The sequence below is a fragment of the Paramisgurnus dabryanus genome, chromosome 6 (genome assembly GCF_030506205.2).
Source record: "Paramisgurnus dabryanus chromosome 6, PD_genome_1.1, whole genome shotgun sequence".
NCBI classification, from domain to species: Eukaryota; Metazoa; Chordata; class Actinopteri; order Cypriniformes; family Cobitidae; genus Paramisgurnus; species Paramisgurnus dabryanus.
Window position 1 is genome coordinate 14,441,566 of NC_133342.1, and position 14,760 is coordinate 14,456,325.

General features: G+C 37.5%; 1 protein-coding gene across 7 annotated transcripts in view; it reads right to left on the bottom strand.

Annotated features, from left to right (window-relative positions):
• carmil3 (capping protein regulator and myosin 1 linker 3) overlaps positions 1–14,760 on the bottom strand; it is a 73,521-nt gene that overhangs the window by 17,375 nt on the left and 41,386 nt on the right. For all 7 annotated transcript variants that reach the window (XR_010532278.1, XR_010532277.1, XM_065267418.1 and 4 more), the window contains 7 exons: positions 10,738–10,807; positions 7,680–7,761; positions 7,437–7,533; positions 6,588–6,642; positions 2,328–2,500; positions 2,160–2,228; positions 1,571–1,664 (listed from right to left, as the gene is read on the bottom strand). Coding sequence is in view for 5 of the 7 variants with exons in the window: in XM_065267418.1 (XP_065123490.1) it covers positions 1,571–1,664; positions 2,160–2,228; positions 2,328–2,500; positions 6,588–6,642; positions 7,437–7,533; positions 7,680–7,761; positions 10,738–10,807 (640 nt within the window). In the remaining 2 variants the exon portion in view is untranslated. The remainder of the gene's footprint in view (positions 1–1,570; positions 1,665–2,159; positions 2,229–2,327; positions 2,501–6,587; positions 6,643–7,436; positions 7,534–7,679; positions 7,762–10,737; positions 10,808–14,760) is intronic.

Consider the following 14,760-nt stretch of genomic DNA (forward strand, 5'->3'; position numbering starts at 1 on the left):
TGAGGGGTTAGTTGTAACACAGCGTTACAATTAACCCGCTGGGTCAAAATATTTTCAAGGCCACCAAAAAAGTTGCTAGCTGCAGACATATTTCAAAACGATGCTATGTTTAAGTCAACAAGACACAGATTAATATGACATATCATTGGATTGCTTCGTACACACGCAACTTAGAAACCGAAAAAAACTTATGATGAAAAGATTTACTTACATGCCACCAAAACAGTCGTTCATCAATAACTCTCTAGAGAAACATTATACATTTACAATAATTTGCGGGAGATCGTCTTTTGGTAGCGTGAAAAAATATATGTAAATAATCTGACTTTTCTATGCTATAATTGGGTTCCCAGGGCTTTTTTCAACCTAGAAAATGTGAAAAAGATCAACCCAGTAACTTAGTTTTGGTGAACCATTCTCTGCAAGCATGTGAAAAAATAGGTCATTGAAATTCGGCTCTCCTTGTGATGTCAGAAGGGGATAATACCGCCCCATAATCTGCACTATCCAACCACGGCACTGCCATTTAGTGCAGAGATCAGCTCATTTGCATGTTAAAGGACAGACACAAAATGGCACACTTTTGCTCACACCTACAAAGTGTCAGTTTTAACATGCTATAATATATTATCTGTGGGGTATTTTGAGCTTAAACTTCACATATGTACTCTGGGGACACCAAAGATTTATTTAACATCTTAAAAAAGTCTTGCGAAATGTCCCCTTTAATAAATTAAAATAATCTATATCGTTTTCGTTTTAATGTACAGTGACACGTGATTGACTCGAACCCATTAACTCTTTCCCCGCCATTGACGAGATATCTCGTCAATTAAGAGAAAACGCTTCCCCGCCAATGACGAGATTTTCCGTCTTTCCGCAATACCGCTATTATCCACCAGGTGGCGCCCTTCCGCAACTTTTTAAAACCGGAAGTATTGCCCTATGGCAAGCTGCTGCATGTCCGTGTCTGTTTTAAAGATCGCTCTGAATGGGATCTCTATGAAAAGTCCGTCACAAAAATGGAATTATTTTTGCTTTTTGCTCAAAATATGGTGTTTTTGCAAAAACCTACCCATATTCAAAAGCTGATTGCAAAAGAACCACTAAAGGCAGGATGAAACGATTTTTTTTGTTTGAAAGCAGAGGGTCTGTTCTTTCATTTGGTATATGTATGTTTATTTATTTAAAGAAGAACATTTTCTGGAAGGCATTAAACTTAGGTGAAAATCATGAAAAACGCTGGCGCTGGCAACTTTTTTTAAAAACGCTGGCGGTGAAAGAGTTAAGATCGTAAGTAGAACATAATAACCGAAATTCGAGTTGTCTGGAACCTGAGTTGTACTTAATGGTGCCTTTAAAGAGCTTCGTTTTTTTCCGTTTTTTGACAGCCTGTGTTTAACTATGAACTTATTTTTGCTTCATGGAAATAAAATAACAGCATACAGGTATGGAATGACACTGTGTAGTATCACAACTGTCACACAACGTAGCACTAACATTATTAAAAAAATAGTAACGGGGTGTTGGATATGTATGAGCCCTTAAAATAAAGATACAGCATTCTTACCTTAGTTAAAGCCTGTTCGGTCTTTTCGGGGGCACTACGGTACGCCTGTGTGACATCACTGAGAGGGATGGGCATGTATTGCAGAGTGAAGTTACTGAAGAGACAGAAAAAACTTAGATAAAAGCTAAGAATAAAAGCTTTCCCTTAACGCCCGAACACAACAGAGAAGCAGATCAATTCGTAAAACTGTGCTTTTGTGTCACAAAAAACAAGTGGTTTTGTGTTAATTCTTCTTTTTTATGTTATTTAAAGTGTTTTCAAAGCATTTTGTACTCAAAACAACTTTCTCAAGATTACAATTCTCCAAGTTCACGTTTGCTGAAAAGTTTCAACATTTAATAGCAAAAAGCATAGATCTCCAGGGAACAAGGGTGCGTTTTGAACAATAGTCTAATTGTGCATCACTGGCAGGTCAGGTAGGTGATGAAAGACTGTGCAATCACAAGCACACAGTTTTACGTAGACAAGGATTGGAAAGTTTACTGTATGAGTAAAGTTTGGGGTATGACTCATTTGGGGTATGAGTCAAATGCGTGTGTATACTCTGAGAAGTATGCATGACATAAATATGGAAGCGTGTGAGCCATACTGTTCTAGGGCTCGGGCCACATCTTGGAAACCTGTAGCAGTTGTGTTATTTCGATCCCATGTTACGCTTCTGTAAGAGAGAAACCAAGAAAATTTTGTTAATTTGCATTTTTTTGTATTTAGTGTGACCTTCCTTTATACTTGAGCAATAGCAAGAACCAGCAGGTACCTGAGTGTGGTGTTGATCTGGATGGCTTTGCTGAGCATCCTTGCTCCTGTGTCCTCCAGTCCATTTCCGCTCAGATCCACCTTCTTCAGGCAAGCGTTGCTGCCGAGAGCGTTCACAAGCACCGTCCCACGTGAACGCAGCCGGGAGTCAACCAGAGAAAGGCTCTGCAGGGCCTGGAAGAGAAACAAGAAAGTGTGTATGTGCGACCTGTAAGAACAGCACTTAATAATTGATCAAGCACTTGATGATATCTGCAGTGAGAAATAGCCTGTGTGCCCAAAAGAAGAGAGATAAAAAGAGAAAGAGAGAGAGAGATGGGTGGATAAATCACTGGTGCTGTAAAGCACACCTGTGTAGGTGCAGTAGGAACAACGTTTGGGTGTGTGTTTGAACTTAGGATAAAGGGGGACGAAAATGTTTATTCATGTAATATCACTTTATTATCATTATAAAAAAAAATTGTCTAGTCTTTTTTCATTGACCAATCAAAACCTTTGTGAACAATAAAAAAGATGCATTGTTTATTTGTGACCCTACCTGTTAAAGAGCCCCTATTTTTGTTTTTCATGATTTTACATTTCTTTTGGTGTGCAAGTGTGTGTACATGTTACAAATCCAAAAGTCTACAATAATGCCAGTTATCGTCTCCAACGGAAATCTCTTTTCTTTTCTAGGACTACAATGAACACAAGAATCGTAGACAACGGTTACTTCTGCAGCGGGTTGACGTGGACTCGATGCATATCATCATAATTCCACCTGCTTTTTACTCACAGCTTGTAAGTAGCTGTATGTTTTAGCCTGAAAATGTAAAGAATTTGCTACTAACTATTCAAAACACGAGTTTTGAGCAGTGTAGAGTAGCACTTGTAGTTTGTCGTTTCTACGATCACAAATGCAGATTTTAAGCCCGGGATACACTGCACGATTTTCGGCTGTCCTAGACGAAAGATTACTATTGTGAAACAATCATGCTGATTTCTGTGATCGTGGCTCTTTATCGGTGGTCTTATGTAGTACGTGAGAGAGGTGTCCAAAAGATAGCCTACGATAGTTTTCTGACAGTGTCAGAAATTCAGGATGATCAACGCAGTGTTTGCTGCTACGACCTGCGTACTAGTATCTGGTGACATTGCGCTAATGTGTGTAGCAGCCGCCGAAGCCTCCGATTCAATAGGTGTCCTCAATGGACAGTCTACATGCTTGTCGTACGCAAGTTTATAGGTCATGTTCTTCCTGATCCCATTTTTCAAACTTAAGTTAGTGTGTAATGTTGCTTTAAAAGAATAAATAATACCTGCAAAATGATAAAGCTCAAAGTTCACTGCCAGACGATATATTTTCTTTAACAGAATTCCCTTTTCAAAGCCTACAGTGAATGGCCAGTTTGGACTACAGCCCTCTACTTCCCGGTAAATGATGTCAAAGTAAGAGTGTTCGACTAAACTCCGCCCACAGGAATATGTCTGTCGCCAGCTAAGCTCAATCAGCTCAGGCTAAGCTAAGCTGCTGTTGAATCACAACACACTAAACAAAACTACACAATCAGAACACTTTATGTATTTCTGAAGGAGGGACTTCATAAAACAAGGAAGACATCAGCCCGTTTTTAGGACAGTGAAAACAGTGGCATACAGATAAGTAAACTGTGTGAAAAATACCGTGTTTTTTAACATGAACACATGTTACTTTGCGCACTGTAAACACAATCCAAAACACATAAAGAACAGGCCCTTCAAACGATCCATGTCTCACAGTGTGATAAGGTACTCAAGCCGCGCTGGCAAAGTTGATTGATCAGCTTTATCACCTGCTTTTCTGGATCAGATTCGTCTCATATTGATAAGGTAGTAAGGTCCTGTTGGAAGCTGATCTTCCAGATAAGGTTATTAAGAGTGCCACATTTCCACCAGACACTTGTGGTATTCGGCCAATCACAATGCACTGGATAGCTGGCCAATTGGAGCATTTCAGAACGATGATTTTCGTACAAATTGACGCGTTTTAGAAATGCAGGGCATAGAGAAGCAACAATAATGTCTGGAATGTGGAAAAACAATGTGTTTTTGAACCATAAACCACATTGCATTACACCAAATACACAAAATTTGTTTTTTTAAAGGGGACAGAGAATGAAAAACCATTTTTACCTTGTCTTTGTTGAATAATGGTAGTCTACTCTTTTGTAAAACTGAAATTCCTCTTTTAGAAATGTCAGCCAGAAAACGGCCCAATCTGAAAAACTGATGCTTATGACTTCACAGGCATCTAACTGCCCCTCCACTTTAAAATAATTGGCTACATTTTTTGAGTGGCAGCAAAGTCAGCCAATCAGTAATGAGATTGCAAGTTAAACCAGTAGGGGGAGCCAAATAGGTGCAAAACCACTTGTTTAAAATCCCCCACCCTAATAGAGCTATCTGAGAGAGGTTTTTAGGAAGCTTCTAAGGCATTACAGACCCAAACAAAAATTTTTTTGTCTACATGTCACATCACAGAACAAGAATAAATACCCTGTTCAATCATTCTATGTCACCTTTAAATTTTAGAGACGTACCTGTAAAAAGGTAAACCCAGCTAAAATGATTTAGTGATTATTTGCATAAAGTCCATCTTTGAAAAATAACCTCTATATCTTATATATAACCTTGGCATTAAATTTTTTAACTCAAAATTTGTTTATAAGACTTTAACCTGGATTTCACAGGCAGGGCCACATTTGACAATTTTAATAAAAGCAAAAGAAATACTCAAACGTACTTCATGGTATTTTGAGTGTTGCCTCACTTAACCTGCACAGTTAAACACTTAAACACAGTTAACTGAACTTTAGTTTTACTAGCAGGTTAATAAACTCAATCAAACACATTTTGTTCAATATTTAGTTTGTTACATGTATATCAAATACTTATTATTCATTATCTGGAATTTTTTATAGTTCCAAGCAATGTAATGGTAACCAAAACTGGGAAATGGCCAAAACTGGATAAAATGGGATTCTAATGAAAAATATCCTAAGTCTATTTTTATCAAAAGAAAAAAACTTTGAATTAAATTAAAACTGTGTACTGTATTTTCTGGACTATAAGTCCCTTTCACACATGCAGTTTTTACTGGTAATTTACTGGTAAATTGCAGTTAACATGTCATGTGTGAACAGAACCTTTCCGGTAAATCAGTGCTCTCAATTTAGCAGTAAGACAGGTTGTAAGATTACCAGTAATTTACCGGTAAGCGCTATGTGTGAACGAAAAATATAGAATTACCGGCATTTAGAACGGACGACGTCAGACCGCGCTGACAGATCGGGCCAATCAGAACGTTTTTAAACAGATGACGCGTTTACCACCGCACTGTTTATGTTCGTTTCCACACCCATGCTGCTTAAAAGTCAAGCACAACTGAAGTTAACATCCACATTTCTTCAAAGTTGTTTAAAACAGCTTACCATATATTTGCCAAATTGCCGACGTCCTTACCACACCCTTGGTGAAGCCTAATGTGCAAACACAGGTTCTGTTTGACTCTGCCTAACGCAATGTTGTTTGGTCACGAGCAACTTCGGGACTGTTTGCCACAGATGTGAAAACAACAAAATACGGACCGACGATATTAAGTCATAACCCGCCATTGTGTACAAATACGACACGGAGCTCGCGGCCGCGCGCCACAGATTACTTCCGCTTTCTCTCCGAGTTTACCGGTATTTTGATACTAATGTGTGAATGATGTCTTACTGGTAAAAAGACGGAACGTCACTGCATGTGTGAACAGCACATTTTTGTATTTACTGGTAAATTCATTCTGGTAAATTCATGGTAATTTACTAGAATTACTGTGTGAAAGAGGCTTATAAGTCACACTTTTTTCATAGTTTTGCGGGTCCTGGAACCTATCGTCAGGTGCGACTTATATGTCAAAATTATTTCATATGAACCAAGAGAAACCATAACCGTCTACATCTGCGAGAGTCCACTCTATGCTGCTCCTGTATTTATGTAATTCAATGGATTCAGTGATACAGAATGACTTGATTTGGCTTGATTAAATGTCTGTTCTAAAATCATTTTCTAAATAAACGTGACGTATAGTCCAGTGCGACATATGTTTATATGTTTTTTATGTCTTCAAATGCACTTTTGACTGATGCGAGAATACGGTAAATATGGAAAAAACGATAAAATGTCACACTAGAAAATAAAGAATGATGTGCATGAGTATGTATCTATTGTGTATGCACAATGTTTGTAAAACACTCACACATTCTTCCTCCTGCACTAGATGCACTAGTTTCTGCAAAACCTCATCCAGAACCCTGCAAACACAGAAAACACACACACTTACTCTCCATCATCTCAAAGATTAATGACACTTCACACACCTGCCCCCAGTCTCCTCCTCTGCCCTATGCTTTCATGAGAACCGCCTACTGTGAGCTCCCATTCGATTTGCGATTGCAAACTATTTCACAGACTTTTCTAACATGTTTACCTCATCTGCCTGTACCAGATTGTATATCTGTTGTATCTGTGCTCCTTTAGTCTCTGAGTGTTGTGGTTTAGTGCAGTTACTCTTTTTAAAAGACCTATAGCAACATCAGTTTGATTTGCCTTTAATGCAATGTAAGGCACCTTGGATAATATTTTTGCCAAATGTAAAAATCAATTGTCTGTGCAATGTTATAATGTCCTGACATCACCCACATTGAACACAAAACCAGACGTTCATTCTCCTAGAATACAATTACAGTCATACTTCAAAAAGACTTCACAGATCAAACAAACAATTGAACTTAATGTTCAAGGGCCACAGAATCATCCTGAAAGACAAACTTCACATTTCTGCTTTTAAACCCCTCAGCACACTTGCCTACTTGGCCTCCAACGTTAGTTCATTACTGTAAATGCTTTTTGTTCACTCGTACAAATTGAAGGCCAAATATAAATTCTTTTCTTGGATAACTGACAATAAGCCACAGCCGCTGTTGATGTCTACCAGGATTGTTTCTTTGAATTAGGAGTCACCGATTTCAAAACTGCAACAAAATGTTTATTTGTAAAGTCACTTCAGAAAAATCATCTATCGGTTTCACAGACAAAGATCAAGTACCTGCCCTTGATGTTAAAGTTTTTGCCCAGCAGCAGATGTTTGAGAGATGGGTGTCGGGAGAATGCAGGAATGACAGAGAGGAGATCAGCATCCAGCCCTGAAACAACCAAAGAAATGTGCAGGAAAGAGTCAATGGGGAATGGAGAAAAAGTTGCAGGGAGAAAGGGAGAGAGACAGGTTGAAGGTCAGTGAGAGAAGAGTTGGACAAAAGCTTTCTTTGATTTCTGCTCTTGGATGTCTCACCATTGTCTGAGATGTCCAGTGTGCTGATGCAGGAGACTCTAGGGAACAGATCCTGTATTATTCCTGCTCCTGCGGACCTGAGCTGAAAGACAGACAAACAGAGCGAGAGACACACACACAGAGAATGAAAAAGAGATAGGGGAAGACAGAGCACATGGGGCGGAGAAAGAACACTCAAAGACTCAAAAATGTTTAATTTATAGGTGCAAGCGCTCATACTTCTACAACAGTTTAACTATTATAGTTATACTGTCGTATTGCCAAGGTCGTGGGTTTGATACCCAGGGAGCACTCATATTGATAAAATACATAATGCACCTTGAATGCATAAAGTATCTGTCAAATGAAATAAATTAATGTGTTTAAAAACTAAAAGCACTTTACATTTATTTATTATAGATGTGGCCAGCCATTTATTTATATAAAATTAGTTCAGAAGCAAAAGCCGCTAAAAGCCACCTTCTTCAAAAATGAGATGATATTAACCGAATGCTCTTGACACGTAGTATATGTTCATCAAAACTTTCGCTTCAAATCATTGCCACAGGCCATTCAGAAATACTGTTTGTTGGCTGAATCTGTTAAATGTAAATTTTTCAAAGTAGTTTTGCACGACTTTAATGTGGAGGCGCATGCATCACAGCGCCCTCTAATGTGTAGTTCAGATTCTTCATTTTTACCTTTTGAATTCGGACTTGCAACATTTGCAGTGTTTCTAGTTGCACCTTTAACCCTTTCTTCACCATTGGCGAAGATTAAGAGAAAACACAATACCTGCCAATGAGAGTTTTTGCGGCAATCCATATTTCCGCTTTTACACTTATAAAAGACTCAACTATTTATTCTGTTAAAAGTAAAAACTCTGTGTGTTTTAATCATCTGGTGTCTAACAAAAATGCATTTATTTCACCTTTTTGCTAAATTTTGTATTTTTGAAGAAACCTACTCATATTTGACAGGTGATAAAACAAAACAAATTAAAGCAATACTATGTAGTTTCCATGTAAAATTGACTTACAGCTCCCCCATGTGGTTGAAAAGTGCAACAGTGCCTGGTATCAGACACTCTTCTGCAGGCAGGGGGAGGGGCAGGGCTGTGTGCTCTACCCTCCACCTCGACTTTCAGAGTGTGCTTGTAGCAGCTAGGAGGCTGCTTAGGTTGCAGCAGCAGTAGAATTAGTCCAGTTAAGAGTTGTTCTATCACTGAAATCATTTTAGAGACATTATTTAAAGGTTGAAAAACTACATAGTGTTGCTTTAAGATAGGATGAAATGGTTTTTGTTTGAAAGCAGATGGTCTGTTCTTTAATTTGATATATTGTTTGTTTATATATTTAAAGAAGAACATTTTCTGGAAGGCATTGAACTTTCGTGAAAATCATAAAAATGCTGGCACTGGCTTCTAAAAACTTTTTTTTTAAACGCTGGCTGGGAAAGAGTTACCGTATTTTCCGGACTATAAGTTGCACTTTTTTAATATTTTGGCGGGTCCTGGAACTTGAAGTCAGGTGCGACTTATACGTCAAAATAATTTCATATGAACCAAGAGAAACCATTACCGTCTACAGCCGCGAGAGTCCGCTCTATGCTGCTCTTGTTTTATGTAATTCAATGGATTCAGTGATGCAGAATGACTTGGGGACCTTTTTGAACTTGATTAGGCTTGTCGTGTTAATATAGCCTATTCAGCCTCTCAGGTATGTTCAGTATGCTATTGTGTATCGTGTAAATAACTGTTTATATTACTTTAACATGTATGGAAACCTATTCAGCCTGCTGTTCTGTGTTATTGTTTAGTTGAATAACTTGCCTTTCCAGATTAAATGTCTGTTCTTCGGCTTGGATTTTGTGAAATCATTTTCTAAATAAACGCGACTTATAGTCCTACTTACATATGTTTTTGACTCTTCAAAACGCATTTTTGACTGATGCGACTTATACTTCGGAGCGACTTATAGTCTGGAAAATACGGTAATGATTTTGCAACTACACTTAGAGGGTTTTGCAGAGAAAGACAGTCAAATTTGTTAAATACAGACTTAACAATGAAATGTTACAAAAGTGTATAATAAGGCATTTCAATTACTGACTAATAACATTTTCAATGGTATTTAAGTGATATTACTGAACCTAAACACAAGAGCCTGATAAAAAAATGCTTATTTAGAAAACATTTCAGATGCATTTATAGGATTTTATAGGAACTCTTCATATGCACTCTAAAAAATGCTGGGTTATTTTCAACCCAGCGTTAGGTCAAAAAGGGACAAACCGAGCCAGTTAAATTAACTCATTGGGTTGTAATGCAACCTATGTTGGGTTGTTTCATCCCATTGCTGCGTCAAATATAAACAATGTAACTGAGTTATATATTGTTTATATTTGACGCAGCAATGGGATGAAACAACCCAGAATAGGTTGCACTACAACCCAACGGTTGGGTTTGTCCCATATCGACCCAACACTGGATTGAAAATAACCCAGCATTTTTTTGGAGTATGAATGTGAGAGTGGAACTAGTGTTAAACTTTTTTTCTCAAGATTTATTTTGTAAAGTCGGTTTCTCTACAGGCATACCTTGACATCTTGGCTACAAAAAATGAATACCTTTAATAACATTTTCACTGTTATTCCACAGGGATAAAAATGATGTTTACTAAACATAGGCTGACCTTTTAAAGGATGACACTATGTAATAGAATAGAAACATGTTATAATATCAACACTTACAGGAAAAATTTTACAGTAGAGCTATAAAAACAATACAATAAAACAACACAATTTAGTTTTATATAAACAGATTACCTTTAATTAGAGACATGAAGGACATACGAGTTAGATTTCATAATAAATGTTTTCAACGAGGTCAAATCAAGGCAATTGTGTCCCTGCAGGGATGAATGCACACTAAACTCTCTAAAGACACCTTATAAATCTTTCAGCGTGACTAATTCGATTGCAGAGATATCTCAAAAGGATTGGTGGCCATAGCCACAGAAAGCAGGATAGGCATTTAGAGATAAAGGCAGATTTAAGGCAACGAGGGGGGTGGGAGTACCTCACAGCCACTGATGTCCAGGTTCAGGTCGGTGATGTGAGGATTGGAAGAAAGCCCAAGAAAGAGAGCCCTGGGGGATGAGACAGTAAAGAGATGCAAAAAAGCACCGTTACTGACAATATTACATGGCTCATTAAAATACGTTTATTTTATTGTCATAGCTGATCTCTATAATAAATCAAATTATAAAAGGTCTATATGGGCAACATCCAAACATTATGCAGGTCTTAAAGGATTAAGAGCTTAACGATTAGTTTGACTTCTCCTGTGTGGGATCGTGGTGTTAACAGAATAGAGCTGAAATCAGGTGTTTGACCAGTGTTCGAATTATGTCAAAGCTTATGGGGGGTCCCCTAGCTAAGCCCCACCCCCCGGCCAAGCCCCACCCCCCTCATTATAGGGTCGCTGTGATTTCACAACGTAAGATGTGATCGTCCTTGATCAACAATCATCTGATCCTGGTTTTAATCAAAGAAACCCCAAATTACCCTTAACTCAAACTCTAAAAAAAGTTTACCCCTCAAATTAGTGTGAAACACCGGCAAGGGCAGAACTTTAAAACAGAATAGGGGTGAAATAGGGTGGACTCATTCTTAAATTACATAATTTTACTATATAGTAGTGGTAAAATGAATGATTACATTGCGTTTTTTGAGTCATAGATTGAATCATTTTCGGATCAGCAAAACTTATGAGCATATAAAAATAGAAAAGAACAAAGTTACAAATAAAGCAAGATCTAACAGTAGTATTTAGGTACATAAATAGAATCAAATGAATAATAACACTGTCTTCTTCACTGTATAAATTACATATAATTAATCTTTTTAAAGATACATAATTTTAAAGATAGTTATCATGCCACCAGGTTGAAGGTTGCTGTCCCCAGCACTCACAGCAGCCCCATTCGCGTAATTTGCGGGTGGTATACGTCCCCACCGCTTTATGACCAAGTTGATTGTGCCCCAGCTTCCGACCACGAAGTAATTCTTGCGTTCATAATCATAATTAGGGTCCATATTCATTTAAAACGCATGTACAACGCATGACGCGCCGCCGCCTTCTGCTTTTCAAAGCGGTCGCCTGTGAACACAAGTTTTGTTTTAGACGCGTCTATTTGAGTGCACTTGCTGCACGTTTAGATTTAAAATAAACTTGAGCGCAACTTGATACCTTGATAAAAGGTAAATGTAAAAAAAAGGTAAAAATCTACCGGTAAGTTATATATGTAACAATGATTAATCTATTAATAGTTATTCTTCATCTATTTCATGCAAACGCTAGGGGAAAAAATATAGGGGAAAACATTTGTTCCTTTTCAGCAGTTGATAACTTGATAAAAGGTAAATGTCGTATTTTTTATATCTACCGGTAAGTTATATATGTAACAATGATTAATCTATTAATAGTTATTCTTCATCTATTTCATGCAAAACGCTAGGGGAAAAAGTATAGGGGAAAACATTTGATCCTTTTCAGCAGTTTTTGAATAAGTTTAATTGAATAATATTAAAATACCTTATGGTAGGGCTGCATGATTATGGCAAAAACATAACTGTTTTTAGACTATTTGCATTGAATTGGAAACAATATTTTTGGAAAATATATTAATTGCAAGGCTGCAAAGAATAGTGCACTGAGGATTTAATTATATTATTTTAATATAGTCAGTGGTGAACTAAAGTGGGCCGGTCTAAGACATGAAACCCCAGGGCTGAAAATGAGTCCCACTTCGGCCCTGCATGTTACATTTTTCCAAGGTTTAAAAAAACACATGCAAAAGATACTTTCTACAAATAATTATTTATTTCTGAAAGATGCGTAGTTGAGTGATAGGCTAAGTATTAAAGAGACTATCATTTATTATCATTTAAGCGTGATTTCTTCTGCTTTCCTAATAAAATATTTTGTGTGACTGGGTTGACCAGCCGTCAGTCTGAGTGGATAGCTTTGCCACTGTTATAAAATAATTGTTTGCGAAGATTTTTAAAAAAAACCCTTTAACCTAAAGATTACTAAAGATTCTCACCGCAACTGAGGTAAAAAATACTCCACATGCAGATAGAGACACTCGTCTGTCAATTCCTCCAGAAAACAGCATGAGGCGCACTTGCGAGTTTCTTTATTTCGGACAGAAGTCATTTGAATTATTTTATTGCGAAATTGGGACAAATAATGGACAGTATCGCTTTGTGACACGCAAAATGAGGATTTTAAATTTATGTAGTATTTTAATTTTAATAAAAACCAGGGGACCCCCCTAATTTATATTTTTGTGCTTTATGGGGGGTCCCTTAAGGCTTATAGGAGGTCCGGGACCCCCCCAGACCCCCTTCAATTCGAACACTGTGTTTGACTGGGAGTGAAGATGTGTTTGTGAGCTATGAGGAAGTATGGCCGTGACTGAAACAATTCTTTCAATCATTACAGCTCCCCAAAATAGCATCTGCGTGAGCGTCTCGATTCTGACCCCAGTAAGAGCCGCAGAGCTCTCAAAAGTGGAAATGAATCACCGGAGCGTTGTTCTAATGGGCTTGAAATTGTTTCCCAAGAGGCATCTGACACTCGAGTTAATGTAATCCTGGGTTATATATTTCCATATTTTACACTTTTCTTATTTTACCCAGGGTTAAGAATTAATTATGTGCAGCCTGGTTAAGAGATTTCTGAGTCATTTTAAAGTAGAGAGAATGTGACGTGTAAGGAATAATGTATAGCCAGCAAGTTGTTTTTGCAGAATAAATCCAAACAGGCCTTCCACCACCCTGAATGGATTTATTTGCAATAACAATTGAATGGCTGTATGTTATCCCGCTTATTACAGGCCTACTTTCCACATGAGTACATGTACATAAAAAAATTATTTGATACTCTCTATGTGTTATTATTACACGGCTTGTTGGCAGTGTTGGGGAAAGTTACTTTTAAAAGTAATGCATTACAATATTAAGTTATTTGCCAAAAAAGTAACTAATTGCGTTACTTAGTTACTTTTAATGGAAAGTAATACTTACGTTACTTTTTTTACTTGGCTAAGGTCTTGGGCTTGATCTCTTTCAGGCCTTGCAGGTGTTTTTATGACTGAGAAGTTCTGCATTCAGAAATTGCATATTTCCATCGCAAAAATGTCAAGCTCTGGCCTGCCATCTGCGTTTCTGACTCCAACTGTTCCCACTCAGTCGCGCACACATAGCGTGTGTAATTGAACGTGACTACATTCAGTTTAATTGAGAAAATTATTATAATTTTTTTTAATCAAATTAACTCTTTCCCCGCCATTGACGAGATATCTTGTCAATCAAGAGAAAACGCTTCCCCGCCAATGACGAGTTTTTCCGTCTTTCCGCAATACCGCTATTATCCACTAGGTGGCGCCCTTCCGCAACTTTTTAAACCCGGAAGTATTGCCCTATGGCAAGCTGCTGCATGTGCGTGTCTGTTTTAAAGATCGCTCTGAATGGGATCTCTATGAAAAGTCCGTCACAAAAATGGAATTATCTCTGCTTTTTGCTCAAAATGTGGTGTTTTTGCAGAAACCTACCCATATTCAAAAGCTGATTAAAAAAGAACTACTAAAGGAAGGATGAAACGTTTTTTTTGTTTGAAAGCAGAGAGTCTGTTCTTTCATTTGGTATATTGTATGTTTATATATTTGAAGAAGAACATTTTCTGGAAGACATTAAACTTTTGTGAAAATCATGAAAAACGCTGGCGCTGGCTGGCAACTTTTTTTAAAAACGCTGGCGGTGAAAGAGTTAATTAAACTGAAAAGTTACTTGAATTATTTTTTTTAAGTAACTCTAATATTAATGTGTGCATTTATAAAGTAATGTGTTACTTTACTCATTACTTCAGAAAAGTAATAATATTACGTAATGCACGTTACTTGTAATGCGTTACCCCCAACACTGCTTGTTGGAATGCTAGATTCTGATTGGTCAGTTGCGAAACTTGCAGGTTTGTTATTCTCAGATAACGACCGCTCAAAACTAAATAACAAATGGTAACCCGGATGCTGCAAAT